The following is a 22,846-nucleotide window of genomic DNA, read 5'->3' on the forward strand; positions in this document are numbered from 1 at the left end:
GGTTATCTTTATATCACCCAGCAGGATTATAGTCTTATCTAGTACATAGGAATTTTGCAATTTTATGATGGCTATTATTACTTAATTACTAGCTCATTGGAACTTGCGGTGTTTTATGGTGTTTTACGAGCACCTAGCAACAGAGAAATCCAGGATTCATTCCCCACTGGGTTTAGTAAACTGGACCAAAAAGTCACTTTGGATTGACACCTGTGAAAACAAGATTTCTGTTTATCCAGAGCGCTCTGCCACAGGGCATTTCCAACCAAAGGTGAAGGCTGGGCCCTGCAGCGTGTGCTGGGGCACTGCCTGCTCCTGTGCAGAGCTCTGCTGGCAGAGCCACCGAGGCTCTGTTGGAATGTTAGTGCAGCCAGAGAAACCAGCAGGCTCTAGGCCCTCAGTCTTCAGCGTTATCTGTACACTCTTATCTTGTACCCTAAAAGAATCCAGCTGATTTCAGTAGCTCTCCACTTGGGCTGGCCTGTGCAAATCAGATTGCAGCATTGAAGTTAGCAACATGATACCCATCATTCCATTACATGGAAAAAAAATCCCACTGTCTGCGAGCTGGATCAGACTGCAGACAACATGCACTTTAAAATGCATAATTAAGGGATTCTTTTATTTTTATCTTTATGGATTGTTTTTTCCCAATTAAGAACAAAATGAGCTAGGAGAAATATCTAGGAGAGTCTTGTGTGAGGCAGAGAACACCATTGTGTCTTACTCCACAGCCTGAACAGATCAGTTTCTTAAAAGTAATCTCTTAACTGAGATTTTGTCTGTTTGGTTTTTTAACTAACTATTCTTGGAGGTATGGTGATACTTGTAATAATTACAAGTTTTAGTGTGCCTGTTTTGCTGAGCATCAGTCTCGGCAATAGGGTTTGCACTTAACAATTAAACATTGTTTCTTTAGCCCGATTCAAAGTTTCAAGGTGACTCAAGTATGGTGGACATGGATCCATGGGGTCATGCGGTTCCACACATCTAACATGCCTTTCACTTTTGAGTTAAGGGATGCAAGGAAAAAAAAAAGGCAATGTATACGTATTTACAATTATTTTGCAAAATCTTTGATTATACTGGTCAAAACAAATCAAATCAAATGTAAGGTTTTCTCTAAGAGTATTTATGTTCTAGATAGTAGGCACCAGAATTTTGATAGCATTTATTCTGTAAACTTTTTTCATTCTTACTTTTTAATGACCTATTCATGCCTCAAAAACTAAAGTGCTGTACGTTTAGATTGCCTCTTGGCCTTGTGTCTTCAGGAAGGCACTATGCCCCAACACCTAAACCATCCTGGAAAACAGATCATGCCCCTCCCTGCAGTGACTCCGTGACCCTTCGCACCTACCCGGAGTGTGAGCTGGCTGTGTAACTGGAGACCCACAAAGTTATTACTGTCTGGGCAGCAGGAAAGAGCTGAGAGTATCGAATACTATCAAAACCTAACACTGTGACCAGATCTGTGCCTGGTGGGACTGTTTGGCTATGCAGGTGTGACCCAGGTCAGGTAGGAGCACACACGAGCTGCTTTGCTGCTGCTGCTGAGGCAGAGTGCACAGTGCAGGGCTTGCAGCTGTGGAGGCTGAGTGGTACCTGGAGCCGCCTGGAACTCCTTCAGCTTCCTGCTCTGGTGCCCCGTTTGCTGAATGCCGGCAGTGTCACAGCGCTGCAGCCAGGCGGGGTTTCTGGCACTGCTCAGGGAGCAGACTCAGTGGCGCTGATGCAGCAGGCACTGCCCTGGGTAGAGAAGTGGTGACTCCCAGCTTCCTCCCTGGTGTCGGCTTTTGGCTCTCTGGGCATTTGGACCATTTGTGGCAGGCAAAGGCAGGCGTGAATGTAGTGACTGTCCACAGGAATGAGCCTGCTTGAAATGAGAACACTGACCTTTTGGGCATCACTGGGGACTACAAGGATGGAGTAGAAGGGAGGCAAAAAGGGAATAAAAATTAGTCCGGTTTCAGAGCAGGACAGATGTTTGAGACGATGATGAGGCAACAGCTATTGCTGGACTTAAGTTGTCACCTTTCAAAAACTTGGGAAAAAGATGACTGTGTTTTAAGTAACCTTTACCAAGGAGAGCCCATTTGTGCCAAGTTTTCACTGCATCGTATAATGCAGCTCGTGCAGCTTTGGTCCAGCACCATTTACTTGAACTTCATTTAATATCACAGGAAATCACAGCATCATTGATTCCAACGAAAACGTGCCAGCCAGTGTTCTTGACAATGCTGTTACTTATTGCACTGCCCATTGGACTGGATTGTTATTGTTCAGATTCCTTTCTGGTTTTGTAATGGCTGCATTTCACATTAAAGTTCAATGGTTTAATTAAGGAAATGACTGAATAGGAAGTTACTGTAACCATGATTTCAGCTGTTGGAGAAAGATTTGCCCTGCACGTGAGGAAATCGGTGAACCTAAGCTTTTTGTTAAATGTGGATTGTCTCCACATTGTTTTTTAAATCACTGATATTCAGATTAATAGATCACACCATTTCCTTCTCTTTGTGGAGGTTTATTAGTTTGTTTTCAAACACATAGTATACCACAGTGTCTTTCACTGAAGCATGCTTTTAAACAGAGATTTTTTCCTTTGCGAGTTTCTTTGAGATTTGAAGACAAAACTAAGGACGTTCTGTGCTTGCAAATATCTCTCAAAATGAGAACATTTCATGTGCAGCTACGTAAACCCCTGAGTAACTGCTTGCTTTCAGTTTTGAGGCTGGTCAGGGCTCTGCAGTCAGACTGCATCTTGATGTTGCTGTTCCCTCGGCAGTTGGGTGGGATTTAGAAGTTCTGCCTTTTTTCCCAGGTCTAGCCAATCCTGTTATGTGTTATGATGCTCTCTGCATCAGAACATTAGGAACACATATATTTGAATATCTACAGATTTAAGTTGTATCAGTTTTCTTTTCCACTTTGTAGCACACCCACATGAAGCATTTGATTCAGTCCCACAGAGGAGTGTGGTAATGTCTGCTCTGAAGGGTGGAATAAGTCGCTGGCATGGATGTGGAGAGGGAATGCTGTGGCAGGGAGAGACATCTCTTAAATCAGGTCTACCACAAATAGAGTCTCAGTGAAGAAGAGGATCACACCTATTCAGGTAGTCCCAAGTCCCCATTCTGCCAAACGCTGTGTTTATTGGTTTGATCAGCTACCAAATAATTGCAGTGAATAGTATTAAGCACTCTCTGTCTTCTGAAGCCTGGAGTTTCTCAGCTTGAAGAGGCAAGGTTTCCCCCCGCCCCAGTATGTTTACTTACAGTTTACAGTTCATGAAAGAAGCAAGAAGGAGGAGTAGTCCAGCACAAACTGAGATCTGTAGGTAGACACCATAAAATAATTTCCATTGTAGGGTGAGCTGCCTAGCAGACAATCAACAGTGTCAGTCAAGAAGTAGCTGGTGGTTAGTGAGAGGCACAATGCTTATGGCTAAATGGTTTAACATTTTAACAAAGGAATTTGAGCACAGATTTGATTAAACTCAAATTTTATCAGCTGAACATAATAGGAAATCAGTAATTAGACAATTTTAAGTATTTAAACCAACTGTAGTTGAGGAATCTGAAATATAGATTGTAAGAGGATGTACTATTTTAAATGGAAATGTTATGGTAATACATTCTAGAATTAACCTTTTAGTTAATTTAAGACTGCCTTTTGTTTTGTTAAAAAATTAAAGGTCGTCTACAGTGGTGACATTTCAAAGACTTAAACTGAGTTTTTTAGTGGAAATAAACATATTTTTTCTGTGTCCTGTGATGATGTTAGTAAAAACTACATCAAGGAATCCCAACATGAATTGTTATTTGTGATGCTGCTTAGGCTGATTGGTGGCCAGGTATTACATATTTTGATACAAAATATGTAATATTATTGTTTATTTTTTTAAAAATGAAGATGCAAACTGGGCTTTATTTTGCAGTTTAAGTAATTTTTATCTCAAAGACTCAACTGCTCCTATTTTTCTTTTCCATTCTGTGAGAATGGAGAAAGAAAAATTTGGCCAAATCTGCTGGTGAAACTAATGCATAGCCTACTGAATATAGTCACCAAGGGATTAATGTAGCTCTCTTGCCTTTTTCTCCCTCTGGCTTAGTTCCTGCAAAATCATGTGCCTACATGATTTACACCCATGAACTGTCATATTGTATGTCATCGCTAGGAAGGAAAGGTTTATTCTATCTCAAGTTACCAAACACTGAATCAGCTTTAAAAAAGTCAAAGACCTTGTAGTGTCAGAAAAAGTTAGGAGTTAGTTACTGGTGGCAGAAGTAGTAGAAATTAGTATTAAAACATAAGGATTTTTCTTTACTCATACCTCCTGTCATTACATTTGTAGTTGATTTCAGAACACTCCTTTCTCTCTGGGTAATGTCACTTCCATACATGCAAGCAGAGAAGTTAATGGTGTGCTTACACAAGTCTGAGGCACTGTTGGGAACAACCCTTCTGTGGAATGAAGTAGCAACTTTAGTGGAAATATAATGAACAAGGGGATTAAAATGGAAGCATTTAGTCATATTTAGATTTTCAACTTTCATGTCTTCTAAGTGATGTCTGTAATTCTCATGAAAATTTTTCTTGAGTTGTGAAACAGTGGGCTCTACTCAGAAAACAATCTAAAATTCCTTGGATGCAAAATGTATTTTTTCACTTAGTGCAGAATGTGATTTATACAACATCTCAGCTGACGTGATCTGACATGTTTTTATGAATTCCTTTGCAAGGCAAAAGTGCCTCTAGTTGCAATTTATAGTAATGAGACTGTCTGCTGTAGAGTAACTGATTACAATGAAGGTATAAGAAGCAGGGATGTTTGCCTTTCCAACTCATTACCCTTTCCTTGCTTCTCGAGTACCTTAGCCAGTGCTCTGGAGCAGTGGTATTTGTGGGTCACAAAAAGCATTCTGTTTGTCCAAACACATTTTTGTGTACTTACCCAAATATAGTCAGATGGTATTTTGGACTAGAATTCAGCTAATTGGGTTGAATATTGTATCTGACAGATAAATTTGAAAAATATGACAAAGCTCCATCTGTAAACAAATTATGTAAACAAATATTTACGTGAAAACTTTTCATTGATCTTTAGAATAGTGAATGGTAATTTGTGTCTTAGGGCCAAAAGCAATATTATGATAGTGCCCAGTTGTCTTCATTATGTACTTATGGATTATATTAGGGGAGAAGTGAACCAGATCCTGAAGTGGGCAGTTGTTTACTTGTGTTTTTGATGGATAAGTATCAAAAGCTTGATGTGTATGCATGGGCATGTATTCACAGATTCATGTTAAAACAATTGAGAAAATTATCCAAATTTAAGTCCTACTGGAAGAAGGATCATCTATTTCCTCCTAGTAAGTACTCATAGAAAGTTCCTGTCGCCATTTGCTGAAATAATTTTTGTCTTAGAGCCCCATTCAGCAAACACAGCTGGGAGTTTTGCTCTTCTGAGAAATGAGTGTAGCAAGCTGTACTTGCACGCATGGAAACATTGTGAAGATCTGGCCCCTGGGGAGCTTAGTGCAAAATTCTTTTTTAACATCCCAGAATGGAGAAAATCCTGACTATGCAGAGCCTCTGACAGAAGCTGCAATGGTGGAAGGTAGGGGGAGGAGTTGCCAAGGCAGTGAAGAACTTCAAAGAGCACTGGAACCAGGGGCGAAAGTTCAGCCTGATTCTTGTGTTATCTGAACTCACTCACCCACCTCTCTTGCAGCGCATCTGCATAACACGTCTGGGGTCTGGTTGCTACAATAACTTCACTTCTCTGGAATATAACTGGAAATGTATTGTTAAAAAATCCTTACCAGTGAAAATGTTTCGAGTAAAATTCCATGAGGTAGGCCTAGACTGAGCGAAGCGACCTAGCCTCCTCCCAGGAGGGACACACACACACCTTCCCACCTTGCCTTCCCCCAGCTGTGTGCTCCTGCCACTTGTGATGGTCTTGTTAGACACCTCAGTGACCCAACCAACTCCCTGCCATGGCAGAAAGGAAAACTGCTGGGTTAGTGACTTGAATCAGTAAGCAAAAGGAGCAGTGGATTAAGCAAAGGGCTCATAACCATGAAGCTCAGAGCAGGAGGGGGGAAAGGAGTAGAAGCTTTTTTCCTTTTCAGCATTAAATATATTGAGGAATAAACTCAGTAAATCACAAAAGCACAGTGTAAGTGCTTTCATTCTGGGGGAAATCTGGGGCTTGCTGGTAAATCTATTGATCAGACCAGGATTTCATTTCATGTTTTATCTTTGATTTATGTGCATTGATATTCCCGAGCAGACCTTTGAAATATGGGTGTGCAGTATCTGATAAATACTTAGAATCCAACACAAGAGAATGTGTTGAAAACAACTCTAAGAATCTATTTACCTAAATAAATGTAAAACTTAATTATGATGCAATAAAATATTTTCCCACCATGATTTGTGCTGCTGCCAGCCCATGACACGCAGTATGGAACATTAGTAAATAAGTCTATGAGTTACTCCCTGAAATAAATTGTCCTAGCCATTTTGATTAATTTACTGATTACTGAACATAAATATTCAGATCATATCTGAATTTAAATTACAGAAACTCAAATGCTGACAGTGGAGACACAGACCTGGGGTAGCAATGCAGTTGGTTGCTAGTTTAGCTGAGAGTAGAAGTGGCAGAAACCCCCTGTTTGCAGCTGATGGATAGACAGTGTATCAGAAGATGGCTTTGATGTTCAGCTCCTGCTTTTCACCTGTCTGTGGTGCATCAGCCACACCCTACACCTTCAAGATCCTATAGCCCTTAGGGGAAGGAGCTGCACCCTTCTTTCACCTCTGAGAGTGGGCTCTGCAGCTTACTGGGGCATAGGGAACTTCCAATGCCAATGCTGAGTGTCTTGATGGTGGAGGTCTTTCATTGCCATGACCATGAGCTAGATCACCTTTATGAGCATTGAATTTACATGGGAGGAAGAATTTTCTTGTCCTGAAGATGTATCTGTTGATCATTTTGTTCTGTGCTATATTGATGTTGTGGAGGTGCTGCAGATGTGGCAAGTACACGGTTTCAAAACTCAGAGGGGTAGAGTGTGTACTTTTAGAGGAAAAAATACTATTTACAGCTTCTTTACCTGGCTGAAATACATAATGCCTCTCAGAAATGTAAGCTATTCCAGGTACTTCACAAACTATTCTATCAAGGTTTATGTGGATATTTTTATTTTAAAGATATTGAAAATGAGATAAGATTTAGGCTCATTATTGAATGCTTGTTTAACTTTTGACACATGACTTTGTTTCTTCACTTTGTACTCTAAATTAGGTCGTTAAAATCAGATTGTGCATTATAAACAAACATCCTTCTGTTTACAGGTGATTATAAAACAAACACAGAGGGTAAAGGCTGTAATTTTGAAACAGATAAAATTTATATGCTCCTTTGAAATCTATATGTAAATTAGTTTCTCACACTCCAGCCGAGATGATGTAAATGGACCCCAGAGAGCTGGTGCAGTGTTGATGGTGTACTCAGGAGAGCTGAAGCACTGTAAAGACATTTGCAGGTCAGAAATGAGGTTAATTGACAGGGAAGTGTGTGAGGACAGGAAAAATTTGCACAGTGCTTGTCAGTGGGTAGAGCTGTCAGTTCTTCACTTGACTACTAGTATTTCTCGAACAAACACGACAGGACTTAGTTTCAGGGAAAGCAAAAAAAAGCAAGAAGAGTCATCTTAGGACAACAACTTTGGAAAGAGTGTTGTTTTGTGGTTTTGTTCCAAGGTACCCACATGTATGCACCTGCTGTACACAGTCCCCAGTCGGGCTTGTCGCTGCTGCTGTGAGCCTGCTGTCTGCTGCAGAGCTTTGCAGAGCAGGACCTGCTCTGGCTTTTCCTCGGGTGTTCTTCAAGCCCTTGCTTGAGTGTACAAGCCTGATTTTGCACTAGTGATGACAACTCCATCTTTTTGATGTATTGTATCGTACTTGACTTTCTCTGTCTTCTTCCCTTTTTCCCACGTGTGTTACGATTCCTGCCTGCTCCTCATTGCTTTAGTACCAAATCTGATTACAATGCAAATAGTGCCTGTTTCATTCAAGGCTTCAAAATGTATGTGCCTGTTTGTAGATGTGTAAAGACCAAGCAAGAGGCTGATTTTTTTTTTTTCTATAGCAGCAGTGCACTGACAAATCTGAAGCTATTTCTTGGCCTTAGATTCCAAAAAAATAACACACAAAGGAATAAAATTTATGTCTGCCTGATTTATGGTCACACCTTCCACTCTTACCATTGTGCAGTGATTTATCTTTTCATTGTCATTAACTGTTCACAATCTTTAAACATATTTTAATTGTAGGAGCCCTTTAATTTATTTTCTTTCTTATTTCTAAAATTCTCATGAAATAGTAACCATTCAAGCCAGGTCAATATGGTGAATAATGTCATCCAAGAAAACCCAGCAGACCAAAATTGAACATACTGTGGCTAGAAAGAGCCTTTTTTCTAATTAAAAAACAGAATATATGACCCTGCTTTAGAGCCCCACTAAGTGAAGTTTTAGAAAAAATGTTTGTATATTTCCAGATTTTGCTTCATCTTTTATTAATATCTATATTAAAATGTAAATATGTAAATATACAAACATCAAATAGCTGCATGGAATCACTGTTTCCTAGAAAATACTTAACAAATATTTTTGCTTTCTTCTTCTATTGTTCCATAAATTTATTCTGCACAAAATGTAAAAATACACAGTCAAAAAAGCATGTCAAAAGAGTAAGCTATTCTTAGTAGGCTCTATTAAAAAAGAAATATTATTCAATATAATGTTGATGAACTTTCTACATAGTTAGTAACAAAGCAGAAAAAGCAATATACTTCATCAATTTGGACAGACTTTATTCTTTTATTCTGCAATATATTCGGCAACTGTTTACACACTTTGCTTTATAGTTTCAAACAAGTGTCTGGCAACATTATCAGGCTAATGGCAGAAATGAGATCTTTAAGAGTCATTTCAGTTCATTCCACAAATGAGGATTGGATTTTGCCTTGTGTTTTGATTACTGATTATGAGCAGCCTCCTTAAATTTCTCTTACATAGTAATCCTTAACAGTAATTATGTTTCATACTTGTGTTTCCCAGAATATGCAGGGTATGTTTAGGAAGGGGATTTGAGGGTATATTTAGGAAGGGGATTTGTTTGACAGTGGAAATGCTTCTATAAAGAAGTATCTTGTCGTGCCTTTCAAGTAATAAGTAGTGCTTTCCATAATATAAAAAGCTGGCAGGGCATTAACAGAAGATTGTGTTGCTCACTGTGTTCATATTCTTAATACCAGTCATCAGTGAAGGAATGGCAACAATTATGTATAATTGTGCAATTTATATTAAGCGTCTTTCCAAGAACATTTAAGGAAGCATGGAAGGAATGAACAGCAAGCCAAAATGAATAGGAGTGGAAGCATGTCACTGGAGGTGCAACCCCAGTGGCCACAGCAGATGCATTCTGTGAGCACTGCAGGGAGCAGGGGACTGCTCTTTTTCACAGTGAGCTGTTGGATTTAAAGGAAAAACCTCTGCAGTATAGGTGATGGGAAAATGAGAGACAGGTTGGAGGACTCACAGAGAGAATGAGCTGATGTGTTCAGATAAAAAAAATCTATTACAGTGATTGTGCACATGTATTTTATAACGAGGGATAATATGGCAATTTTTTTCATATTCAAGTGCAGAGTATTAAGTAATTTCGTACTTTAGTACCAGTATTTGAAATAATACAGCTGGAAAAGATTATTTGTTTTCCCTTTTCAGATCATCATGGAGATTTTTTTCGTATTGTTGAATATATTCATGTGATTATTTTGAAGACTGCATTCTTAAACAACAACTTCTCATTGTGTATGCAATACCTCACTCTTAGCAGATCATATATTTCTGCAGAAGTCATTGTTTCATAATAATTTTCTTTTTCTAATAAAAAAGAAATTTTGCAGAAGATTTTATGTATAAAGTGTTTGGCATGTTCGCAACATTACCGTGTCCCATTTTTACTGACCTCTCCTCATCCTCACTTAGCTAGATACAGATTTCTTTCATTACCTGCATACTGGGAATAGTTAAATAAAACCAATTAATTATGAGGCAACTTATCTCTGAAGGAGCTTCCCGTGTACTGAAGTTTACTCTGTTCCTTTGGCTGTTAGAAATTCTTTTCATGCTTTCAGTTAATAGATGAATTTAAGCCAAAAATGAAAAATCTGGTTCAGTATGATACTCAGCTTCACATATTCCTTTATTAACACTTTACAGAAAATGCTTAATATCTCTCAAAGTTCAGCCCTGCATTCTGTTTCCTTGGGGTATTTAGAAGTATTTTTGCATTGTTGTGGCTCAGCTTCATGCCTACTGTAGTTTTTATCTTTCTCCATATGGCCAGGTGTGATGAGAGGATGGATGCTCAGGGAACTGAGCATTGTGGTGACAGTGTCCTCAATACCCTCAAGGTAGGGAAATGAGGTCCCCACAGTCACTTCTCCACTAGTGGGTCCTCAGAAGGCCCTGAAGTGGTCAGGACAGCAGAGTTGTAAGGAAATTCAGGAGATCCAGCCTGGACTCACAGGGGTTTGCAATAGACTCAGAGTTTCCCATTTAAAGCAGATCCAGGGCTGGGAGACCATCTGTCCTACAGAGGCACTGAACACCCTGAGGGGAAATAGCTACTTTGGTTGAATGTTGAGATAAGTAAGGGAAGCCATGAATTTGATTTAGAACAGAAATGGTAAAGTAGCAGCTTAAATGAGTAGAACTGTTTTTAAAATAATGGCGTAGTTTTGCCTGTCTACTATTTGTTAAGATTGATAAACATTACTGGAAAGATTCTTGAGTACTTTCAGTTGTCTCCAGGTTTCCAGACAAGTCTTTCTGTATTTACACCATCTCTCTGCAACCCTACAAGCAAACAAAACAACATGTAAATTGCTATGCTGTATTTCCAAAATGCACCACAGCTGCTCATAAGTTTTCCTTTTTTTCCTGAATAAGCAACTCTGGGTAATTTAAAGAAACTCTGAATGATTTATAGAGGCACTCTTAGACCCTGTGGTCGCCTTTTTCCCTCAGGATCAAAAGGAATTGCTCATTTGTAACTGCAAGCAGCAATATGCCTGGCTACCTGCAAGTTCATTCACACCTGTTGTATGCAGTTAATAACAAAGCCATTGAAAATACTATTTTTATGATCATATTTGCATACATTTTATAGATTAGACATCTCAGTTTTGGCATTGCTAAGTCAGTAAGACTAAGACTGTTCTTTGCAAACAAGGCATGCTTCCTGCGTCTCGGAAAATATGTAGGAAAAAACTATTGTCAGTACTTGAACTGATATATCACTGCAGAAGTGCTGGAAAGTCCAGGCACTTTTCTTGAGCTTTATCAACATAATCTCAAATACAGGGTTTTACAAATAAATAGTTTTGCCTGTGTTCTGGAATAAGAACAACGCAGCTTTTTCATGTGAGCATAGCTTCAGATTGGAAGGGACCTCAGGGGATCTCTAGTCCAACCTCCAGCCCAAAGCAGCATCAGCAAAAAGATCAGGTCAGGTTGCTTTGGGCTGTATGCATTCTGGTCTTGAAAATGCTCAAGAACGGAGAGTGCGCAGCCTCTCAGAGCAGCGTCTGGCTGTCCTGATGTCCAGTCAGAAACTCTCTTGTTTCAATTTAGCCCTGCTGTCCCTTTCTCTCCAGACACACTGCTGTAAGGAGTCTGGCTCTGTATTCTTGATAACGTTGTCAAATCTATTGGTAGGCAGCTATTTCCCTGCGTGAGACAAAAATGGAGACAGATTACTCAAGCCTTTTAAAAAGAACAGATAATGTTGATAGGCATATTAGCACTTAGGAAATTACATCAAGTTTTCTTCCCAGAAAATTCTGTAATAAGTTTTTCGTTAACAAAAATAAATCATGGGATACTGTTAGATTGTGATTTAGTAGATGTTTACAGGATTGTATTTGTTGTTATGTGTTTTCCTAATACGTTAGGAAAGAGGTACTGGTAACTGAGAGAAATGTGCCACATACTGAATCTAAGAGAGGGAAATTGTGTCCAAATCACAGGAAACCTTGGGACATGTGACAGAAGAGAGGGCAAGACAGCAGCGTTTCAGATACTGCTTTGGAATATTCTTGAGAGCCTTCCCTGTTATGACAGTGTCTGAGACCCAATCGAGCATATAGTGTTTACATCCCTGCAGCCTCTTCCCTGGGGGATGGGGCAGGAAGAGGAGAGGGAAGGAAGCAAGGGATGATTGATGGCTTTTCAAAAGCTTTTCCCTGCAAGGGGAAGGTGTGGTCACTATACACATCTCCAGCTAACAAAGCCCTCCCGTAGGTGGAGCAGATGTAAGCTTTGTCACCCCTTTGGGGTGACTGCAACACTATCCAGAAAATATTTTTCTTGTTTTTCAGTTGGGAATAGAGATCTGAGCAAGAGAAGTAGCCTGCCACTGTTCCAGTTTGTACTGCTTTAAGACAGTTCTTCAGCACTGAGTCTGATTGTGACATCTGTGACCGAGGGGCTGAAATCAGTAAGATCAGAGCACAGCTCGACTGCTGTGTGTGGTACATCTCAGGAAGGCACGAGCACACAGCTACATTTCTGTCAAATTAAGCCACAGGTACATGAACATATTAAGCCAATATAATCTGATACTGCTGCCAAAACAAGCATTCATATCCACCCTCTTGCCCCTGCCTATTTTTGCTCACTGCTACCTCCTCCATTACACTGGCACAAGCAGCAGCACAGCCACATTCTGAACCCAACAAAGGAAATTATCTGGAAGAAAATTAACCTGATCAGAGGAAAAAAAAAAAAAGGTTTCGCCCAGAATCAGTTGCTGAACTGTTGCTTTTTCAGCATTGATGCCAATTTATGTTGTTGTGAAGCAGGCATGAGGCCTTAACCACACCAGGGAATCTGAATTTATCTTAGCATGAAGCCTCTGTGTTAGCTTTATGCCAGCAGTGGGAATACGAATGTTCCATGATCCAACATGGAGTTAGGGCAGTACAGATAGACAGGACCTGACCTGACATAAAGTCTGCTGGCACAAACTTATTCCATCAAATATTTTCTAGCACCAGTGATCACCATGTGGCTGCAGTGCTTTTCCTCCAGTGCTAGTAGGCCTTAAAATTGTGTTATCAAATCGAGGCCAAAGAGAATGAGATCCATTTTAGGACTTGAAAGAGGGAAAAAAAGGAAAGTTATGCAGAATGTAGTTTTGCCAAGTGTTCACGTTTTCCTATCGTTCGCTGTATTCAGATGGGCTCTGATCTGTAGTAGCAATGTATTAGGATACCAAAATAATTTGAGATTATTTCTAGAGAAGCCAGTAATTGAAGTTTATATGTTTTTGTAAATATTTGCATTGTCAGATGTTATTTTGCTTTTCAGTAATGAACTACCTGGCAATTTTCTGTTTCCTTCCAGCTGTTTGCCATGGCTCTGTCGGGGTGTATGCGATCGGGGCCACTGTATTGTCAGAAAGAGGAAGAGAAACCAAAAGGTGCCTGATGATGCATGTCCGTGACAGAAGTTCTTTTACAGTGTCACTGATCAGTCAGTGGCCTGACAGAGCTGTAGCTCTGGACTCTCTTAGAAACTCGATTGTGCACATCAGTGGGTAATGTAAATATAGTAATGTAAACAGTGCAGACTACCAGGAGTGAGGTTGGAAACTCCTTGACTCCGTATGTCCCAGCCTTACAGCCTAAGGACTGTAACGTTTCCTAGGCCTAAATTTCGTGAAGAAACTGAGAATTTCGCCTCGCTTCCCAAATGCTGCCTTGAGGCACTGGAGGGGGCTGTGACCGGATGTTCCTCCCCCCCTCCCCATTCCTAGTCAAGACAAACTTGAGAGAGTTAAAGGGCGCGGTGTTTATCGGCTCGGGGCGGTCAGCCCCGCGGTTGGGGGTGCTCCGAAGGCGCGGTCCCCGCCGGGCGCCGCGGGATGTCCCGCTCGGGCCGTTCGGGGGTCGGGACCCCGCCGGGCGCGCCCCGCGGCGGAATGCGCGGCACGCGGGCCCGCCGCCCCCCCGCGCCCCTCTCAGGCGCAACCATTGCGCGGCGCGGGGGGGTCCGCGCCCGCCGCCCCGCTCTGCGCCCGCGCTGGCGCCGCGCCCCGCTCCGCGCCCCCCTGCCCGCGCAGGACGGGGCGGGGCGCGAGCTCCGCGCCCGCTCCGCGCTCGGCCCCGCCGCGCTCGGCGCTTCCCCGCCCGCTCCCTCCCTCTGCTGGGCGGTGGTTGAGGCCGGCGGGAGGTGGGGCCGGGCCGGGCCGGGCTGGGCTGGGGCAGCCGGCGGCGGTCAGCGGGGGCCCGTGGATGGCAGTCTGGGCGGCCGCCGCTGGGTAGGGTCGGCGCGGAGCGGGGCCGTGCAGGGCGGGGGCCGAGCGGAGGGTTCGAGGAGCCGCAGCCGGCGGAGAAGGCACGGAGGCGGAGAGCGCCCTGCAGCCCCGCCGCGCCGCAGCCCGGCGGCCGCCAAAGTTGCTCCCCATCCCGAGGGGGAGCGGGGGATCAGGCGGGGCGATGATCTTCCCCAGCAGCAACAGCAGCGCGGCGGGCGGCGGGCGGACCCCCTATCGGAAGCAGGTAAGGGAGGGCGTGTGTGGCTTTGTGGCACCCCCGCGTTCCCCCGTGGCCCCGAGGTGCTGGGGGAGGAGTGGGGAGAGGGGTGGCGACTGGCGTGAGTTGCGACTTGCAGCCTGCTCACTTCTCAAGAGCTGGGATTTAAAAAAAGAAACTCTCTTCTCTCTATTTTTTTTTTTTTTTGTTTCTTTTTTTTTTTTTTTTAACCTCCTCTTACGAGCCGCGCCGTGACCTTGGCGAGTGCCGGGGCGGCCGCCGCCGGGTCACCTTCGCGGGGCGTGCGGGGCGGTGCGGGGCGGGAGCCGGCCCAGCCGGGCTCGGCAACAGGTTAGAAAGGACCCGGTGTCGCAACAGCGAAACTTGGGGCTGGATGTTTTTCACTCGCCGTGAAATGAGCGAGGGGATCCGGGCGCATTTTTTGTCTTTCAAACAACCCTCCAGAAAACCTCCTCCGCCCTTCGGGTGCGCCCCGGGGGGGCACAGGGGGACCCTGTGACATTTTATGGGCTGAGAGATCTCTCTGATAAGCTCGGAGCGCTCGCATCTATAGAGCTGTACTGAAAGAGGTATTTCTTTGTTTGTTTAGTCGCTGGAAATAAAATATTTGAAATAGTTGTGTTACAACCTTGCTGGACCATTTGTCTTATGCTGCACTTTTTGCACACACAAGACGCAATTTTGATATTAATCTTACATTATTTACTGCTTAGTGTATTATTTTTCATTGACTCTTTGGTTAAATTTAAAAAAGAAACGAAAAAACTTACTTTTTAAGTTAATGGGAAAGTGTGCTCTGTTTGTGTGCCAGAGGGTAAATGGAGTAGAGGTCACTGACAAGTTACCGGCTTGACAAAGCATGCCAAAAATACTATGGCAGGCTTCTTTCCAGGTGAGAAAAAAATCCTTCTGTGTCTGCTGCACTTAGTAGCTGAAACGAATAATTTGACGGGTTCAGTCAGCAATACTGGGGAAGTTTATCCTGTTTTGCTTGGGGTCAGAATGCATTAAAGGTAGAAATAGGAAATCAGATACCACTGCTGCACACAGTGAAGGGTTTCTTATAAATAATGAGGACACTGGCTTGGAAATTTTGAACTCTTGGAGCATTGTTGGGATGATGCATCATCTGTGTGGCTAACCTGCATGACAGTGAAAGTTAGACTCTCATATTTTCTTGAAGCTTAAGTAAAAATTGCTATTTCCTTTCTCCTCCCTGTTATTTTATAGAAATATCTTTTTGATAAGCATCACTGGTGTGTTATCTCAGCAGCGCCCTGCAGATGCTGCCCAGCAGTGCGTGGAGTTATCTTTGCATCTTGTGTTCAAGTCCATACATAACAAAACATGCATATTGTGTGTGCTGGGTTTGGTTTGTTGTTAATAAATGTCCAGGATACGCCCATGCTGATCATCTTGTCTGGTGCTCCTGCATACTTTATAAATGAAGCCAGTGCATCAGATAGTATTTCGTGCTCTCCCTGAGAGGACCATTAATCAAGGAAGGCCCCTTGTGTGGCTGTGCAGTGTGTCGGGTGTGGGGCAGGGTGTTGGCAGGAGCCGAGGGCAATGGGGCCAGGCCTCGTGCTGGCAGGGCTGTGTTTTATGTGCGGATGTGAGTTTGCCTGCTGGTCTGGAGCAGGCTGATAAGATGCTCTTCTTTTCACAGTGCACTCCTTAGATTCAAAGAGCTAAAAGGGCCGACTGAATCAGAAAAACAAACAGACCCTTTTTCCCCAATAGGCAGAGAAAGAAATGAATGCAGGGGTATTATGTGGGCTTAAGACCCTGGGTACCAAAGGTTTCTTTTGTTAGTGTGTAGCTATTCTCTACTCAAACACTTCCTACATAAGGAGCCAGGGTCTGTGCTTTTCTCCGGTTAAGTCCATGGAAAACTCCCATTAACTTCATTCATGTAGACTAACGTCGATTAGCGATTGGCTTTCTGATCTCCCTTTCACTCAGACTTCACCTGCAGGGGTGAGCTGATGTCAAACAGTGCTGAAGAGCACTGCAAGCCTCATTTTTCAACCCTTGATAATTAAGAAAAGTTGAGATTATGTCTCTGCATGCTCTGTGTAACCCATATTCAGACAATCACATTATAGTTGAGCTTTAGCCTGAGACACAGCACAGGAAAAGTTGTCAACCAATGTCTCTAAAAGGAGTAACTGGATTTCCTATGCTAAAAGAGTGTAGTATGTGACGCTGAAACAAAGTAATTTATATTTATAAGAGAAATTAAAATATTTTGAGCAGCATGTATGTCTCTGTTGGTATTTTAATACATATCAGAATGAAAAAAGAACGCTTTGTGTTTAGTACTATTCTGTTTAATTTTTAAGAGTCTATAGCAGATTGAGTTGGAAAAATGAGTGATTAACTGATAAAAAGCAGGTGACACTAACTTGATTTAATTTTAAGGCATTGTAATATAATGTGGATTCTTACCTTAATTTAAAACATTGACAAAATGCCGCATAGGTAGAGTAAGTTTGGATCTTTATGCATATTCTCTTTTTGTTTTCCCAAATAACTGTGTTTTGTTTTATAAACAAATCTGTGCTTATAATATTATGTTTGTTACCTGTTGTATCTACACTGTGCAACTCAGACACATGTAGGAGTGAATCAACATTCTCAATTTCAGGTCATATTTGATTGGCCTGATCATCTTCTCTCTTCTAGACTACTTGCAAGAATACTAAAATGTGGTTTCTGCTCAAAAGGATTTCCTGCATTATGGGCAGACAGGCATATTAAAGATATTCTTACTAGGCTTAAAATTGAGACATTGCTTAAATGAGTGACAGCTCATCTGAGAATTAATTTGAAATGCAGATGTAGATCTTGTTAAAGAATGAAAGCCACACAATATCTACAGTAATAACGTATCACAAAACTCACAGCCATACATCCTGTCTGAAAAAGGTAGTTGTAAGCTAATATTTTTGCTATCAAGTTATTGCAAATAATGCACATGTGTGCATCCATAATGAAAAGGAAACAAAATGACATACTGTATACTGCTTAATACAGGCTTTTTTAGCTCTTGATTTTTTGAGAACAAGATGATTCTCTGTCCCTCCTTCCACTTTTGTCATTCTCATGTAAATCAGGAGGCACTCCTCTGAAGTAAATATTTCTACACTCTGTAAAATTATCGTAAATGGAAAATTAGGCTTTCTCCTGCCATCTGCTCCTTGAATCTACAGTGCTACTCCAGCTATTTGATTAGGGATTTTAAATCTCTTTGTGCAGGGAGGTTCCTCTGCTCTCAGGTTTCTCGAAGAGGAAGCCAGAAGCAGCTCTGGAGGCCTGGGAAGGAGGCGAGTGCAGGGTCCTACCAGCACAGCCTGAGTGCTCAGCCCAGTGTCTGTGCCTTTTAACAGCTTTGCCCAGTAACACTGGTTCTGGTTACATTTTGATGAGTGTAATGTTTATCTTGCCAGCATAAGGAGATTTACATAGTTTGCTGCTTTCAGGGAGATTAACTGGGTGTAGCTGCACGTGAGGAATTTAGCATTGATTTGATGTTTGGGCTGTGTATGGAGGGACAGACAAAGCTTTCGGTCAATCTTTTCATGTAGCTCTGTTAATATCAAGTGTTGTGTGGCAAGTTGGCTTTTCTAAAAGTTGAAGGTTATGGTGGGTTTCTAACAACAGTTAAATGGAGAAAGCTTTTGCCAATCTCAGGCTAAAAGTGTAGATTAGCCTTTCACTCTAGCTGTAGGTGTAACCTATCAAGAAGCTACACCTGTAATCCTACTTTACGATTTCCCAGTTGGCACTGTGTGTGGTGCCTGTGTGTGTGAGAAGAAACCTCATTAAACTTGCAAGACCTGGGCATGGTCATAACTCAAAACGTGCAGCTCCATGGAGCAGTCTGTGCCCAGAGGGATTTGACATGACACCTCCTGTGAGTATGGATGGTGCTGTGGCGGGGGGAGGCTGAGGTGCCTAAGATTGAGCAGATATCTGTGGTTACAGAAATAAATGGGATTAGTTTCTTTTTGTTTCTCTTAGAACTGTAAGAATTGTAATGTTGTATCACCAGCTTGAAGTAACAGACTGTTTCCCTTTACATTGTATACAATGTTAAAGGATCTACCTGGGTTTCACAAAACTGAGCTCCTACATTCAGTACCAGCTGCTTTAATTTTTAAAGCGCATCTATAAGATTGGTGTGAAGTTCTGCTTTATTCTCAAGAAAGCAGAACTACTCAGTCAGTGGGTTTCTATACTTGTACCAAAACGTGAATGAAAGAAATAAAAGGAAACACCTTATCTTGTTCAGGCATGTTGCTACAGATTATGAAAAGTGATATAATTGTCTTATCTGTATTTGGCAATTTGAAGTTTTTGTTTAGTATTTCTAACAGGGTGAACAATATATTTTTGTCTCTTTGGAAATGTTATTGTTTCAAGTACGTGTCTTTGCCATTTAGTTTCACATGGAAGGGAAGATAGAAGTCTGTGTCTTGAACATCTGCTGTTTTGTTTTGGGTTCATTTTTTTTCCCCTGAAACTTCCAACTGTTAAAAAAATTGCTTGAGTTAACACATTTCAGAAGAGTTAGATCCTTTAAACTGTAACTGCTGGCAGGGAGGAGAGGGGAAGGAAGGAAGGGAGTAGAAAATCCTTTCCTGAGAGCTTGAGATGGTTCCTGAAACATCCACACAGTGCTGCAACCAAGTAAACAAAAATAATGATCATTTTACATTATAACTCTTTTGGTCTGCATTTTTTCACCCTTTTAAATTTGTGGTTGAAATTGGCCTTTGCTTGTTGCATGAGATGGTGTATAACAAAAGGAGTCAATGGAGACTAGGATCCTCCATGGATTTCCCTCATGGATCTGTTTCCAACTTCTTATGAATGTTTTTCTCCTTTTCTATAGCCAGTTGTTTTAAAACATCTTATTTGGGGGACTGTGAGGGCTTATAAATCTGTAATCCTAATGAAGAGGTACATGGAGATGTTTTAATCTTGGAAGAAGTGTGGTCAGAAGTGTTCTAGAAAGCCAAGAGAAGCACATTTGAAAGTTCTCAAGCTTTGTTGAAGTAATTGTGAGTTTTTTTGCGTACGTTTCAGAATTGCAGTGTACTGTGGTAATTATAACAGCTCTGCAGAAGCCACTGTATTTGCAGCTTCCTGATGCAACAGGAAAGGGAAGGGATGAGTTAGAGTTAGAAATAGAGGAGAAACGAGGAGGGGAACCATGGATTAGATAAGCACAAGCCTTCTAACCCAGCAACTTAGGAAACATACACACAACAAAAAAAATCATGTGCTCTAAGGGCTGGTTACTGTGATTAGCACAGCTTTAGCTGTTTCCCTCAAGAGACTGCAGTTAAGTTAGTGTAGCTGCAGCTGTGTATTGACTCACAAAGGAGTTTTAAACTGCAGTTGAAGTAACTGAATGCTGGTGAGAGATTGCTTTAAACAAATTCAAGATTACCTAGGTTTGTGGCACTTTGAGTTAGTTTATTCCTAGGAATTCAAATTTAGTAACTTACATTGCTGTTCATGTAAATTGATTTTTAACAGTAAAACTCTATACCAATTTTAAGACTTAACCTGTGCACTAAGATGCGTTGGCTTAAAAATATCTAGCAAGTATTTTAAAGTCTTACGAGCTCTTTAAAACAAAAATACAGTTGCAACATTTCAAAAGTGTCTTTTTTTGAATTTATGATGTAGTGTAAGGATATATCAGCTCTAGGGTTTGTTGCAAAATAATAGCTGAGAACTACGGAAATGTATGAATATATAACAACATGATTTATATTAATGCCTTTTTTTAGTATGTCCTCATAAAAGCTGTGTTGTACGCTTAACTGTAATTGTTTAGGAAATCACTGATGTGTGTCTTATTTGTTTAAAGTATTGTGCTCTAGAAACATGATGTGTCAAATAGTGAGTATTTAGAATTTACTTATTTGAGAATTGTAGAGCATTGTGAGATTGCAGTGGAAACAATCAGCGCATTGTTCTGGGGAACCTCATTTGGGCTTCATTTTCCTTTGTTGAAGAACAGCAGAAACACCAGGGCAAGGTGAGCATCAAACTTAGTCTACCCTGATCTTACCTGCTCGTGAAATGAAATGCTGCTTTACTGCAACTTAATATATGTAACTTTATTTTACCATTGATTCTGTTTCTTTACAGTGTCTCTTATTGACAATGTCACTTTTCGCACCTTATTGTGTGGAGTTTTTTCTGCTTAGATGAGAAGGGGATTTCTTTTCTTCTATTGTCTTCTGTCATTTTATATCAGAATCTCCTCTACCATATGGTGCTTTGTTCAATAAAGTGGAAACATGAGACCTTTGGTTAACTACAGCTCATATATTCTGTCATTTGGGTGCTCAGCATAACAATGTTAGAATTCAGTTCTTTAGGATATTCCAGGTATGTGTATGGCACTTATTTTACTGTGCTTGAGGACTGAAATCAAAGGATTCAGGTGTGAGTTTGGGTGAGTATTACAGGGGAGCTTTTCTGAGGATTGTTTCTCACCGCAGGGCACTTTTTATGCCTGTGATCTTACCAGCCCCCAGGAAGGCTGTTGCAACTTGGTGAAGGATTATCCAGTTATCTTGGAAAATTTGAAGCAGTGTTCATAGATTCTACTCTGAGGTGATTTGCCATCCTGCTTTAAGGTTTACTTGACCCACAGAAACTTTATCAGGTTGTGCTTGTGCCACTGCAACCATCCAAAATTACTCCAAACACCAGGCAGGCAAGGGTAAAATCAAATGCAGATCATTGTTAGCAAGTCTGCAAATAAAAATACAGAATTCTTAAAACAGAGAAATGAAAAAAATATTTGACAAAATAATGGTACAGAAGCTGGAAGTTGCCTTTGCCTTAAATGCAGGCATGTGGCACAGAGCCTCCAGGGAGACCCAGGGAGACTGGTTCTTGTCCAACGCCATCACCTCAACTTGTGTTTGGAGAAGAGACTCTGATTTAAGGCTCTGTATTTCTCTGTATTTTGTTTGTGCTTAACCCACTTGAAGGGTAAGGGGTAGATAGTGCTTTTTATTTTGTGAGTCGGTGATGCCCTTTCACCAGACCATGGGTTGTTTTTGCCTGCTTTGGAAGCAGTGATGGCTCTTGGGCATCCCTAGGTGCAATGCTGCCTGCCCAGGCTTTGGAGTGCTCTTCAGCTGAGCACTGAAGATATGGTTGGTGTGTTGCAAAGGAGATCCCACGTGTGAAATGATGAAGGAATTTCAAGTCTCGTGGTGTTTTTCTGTCTCTTCTGCCTATGTGTACAATTTGCTAATAATGCTTCAAGCAGTTGTGCAGCAGATATTTTGGTGGGCTGCTATGGGAGTGGGGGAGATCCTGTCACTCCAGCTGCTGCTGCTGACTGGAAGGTGTGTGTCACCTGTGTGCCCACCTTTGAGCACAGGTGGTGACCTATTTGGAACTTTATATTGCTACATGCATGTATGTTCTGGGTTAACTTAGCTAGTAGCTTAGCCAAGGTTTTAAATAACCTATTACAACATGAAGCTCCTTGAAGTGTGTAGTGTAGAAGTAACACACAGTACAAGTCTGTGTTAACTCGGCCTCCTGTGGCTGTGCTGTGGGAGAGGAGGGACATGGCTGGTGTGCCATGCACTGGCTCCAGAAAGCAGCAACCACACTGGATTAACCTGGGCTTTGGCAGAGCTGGCACATAGTTCCATGGATTTCTGTCTGCTGTGAAAGCAACCACCAGCAGACAAGATCCTTTGAAGTGTTTAGTGGTCTGTTTCCCACATGAGTTCAAGAAGAGTTCTAAAATTGTGGGTCTGAATTTTAAGACTCTTGCTTATGCCAGTGCATATTTACATAGCCAGTGGTGCCACTGCATGGGGTGAGGCTGCTGACATCAAAAAGTGCTTATTGAGACAGAGAACCAGAAGACTTCTGAATTCCCCCATTGAGAAACCCGAGTTGAGTAGTTGGTATATCATGGGGTTAGCGTTAAACTCACATTCAGAAGAATCAAATGGTATTTAAATTGCTTTAATATTATTCTACCCAATCTATTTGGCTTGCATGATCCTCATTGTGATAGTATTTGTGCTTATTTAAAAGTACTTCCATGTAATTTGGAGAAAACATTTGAGATAGGTATTAAATACAATTGCTTAGCTACTAACCTTTGAAACAGGGGCATTTTTTTGGCTTTTATTC

General features: G+C 41.6%; 1 protein-coding gene across 3 annotated transcripts in view; it reads left to right on the forward strand.

Annotated features, from left to right (window-relative positions):
• Positions 1 to 22,846, forward strand: part of RBMS1 (RNA binding motif single stranded interacting protein 1) — a 143,354-nt gene that overhangs the window by 37,845 nt on the left and 82,663 nt on the right. Inside the window, exon 1 of one of the 3 annotated variants that reach the window (XM_033064744.2) lies at positions 14,475 to 14,656. The exons of the other annotated variants lie outside the window; for them this stretch is intronic. Within the exon in view, the coding sequence (XP_032920635.1) occupies positions 14,594 to 14,656 (63 nt within the window). The 5' untranslated portion in view covers positions 14,475 to 14,593. Of the gene's footprint in view, positions 1 to 14,474; positions 14,657 to 22,846 lie in introns of those variants that run through there. 3 annotated transcript variants of the gene reach the window in all.

This window comes from Catharus ustulatus, chromosome 7, assembly GCF_009819885.2.
Source record: "Catharus ustulatus isolate bCatUst1 chromosome 7, bCatUst1.pri.v2, whole genome shotgun sequence".
NCBI classification, from domain to species: Eukaryota; Metazoa; Chordata; class Aves; order Passeriformes; family Turdidae; genus Catharus; species Catharus ustulatus.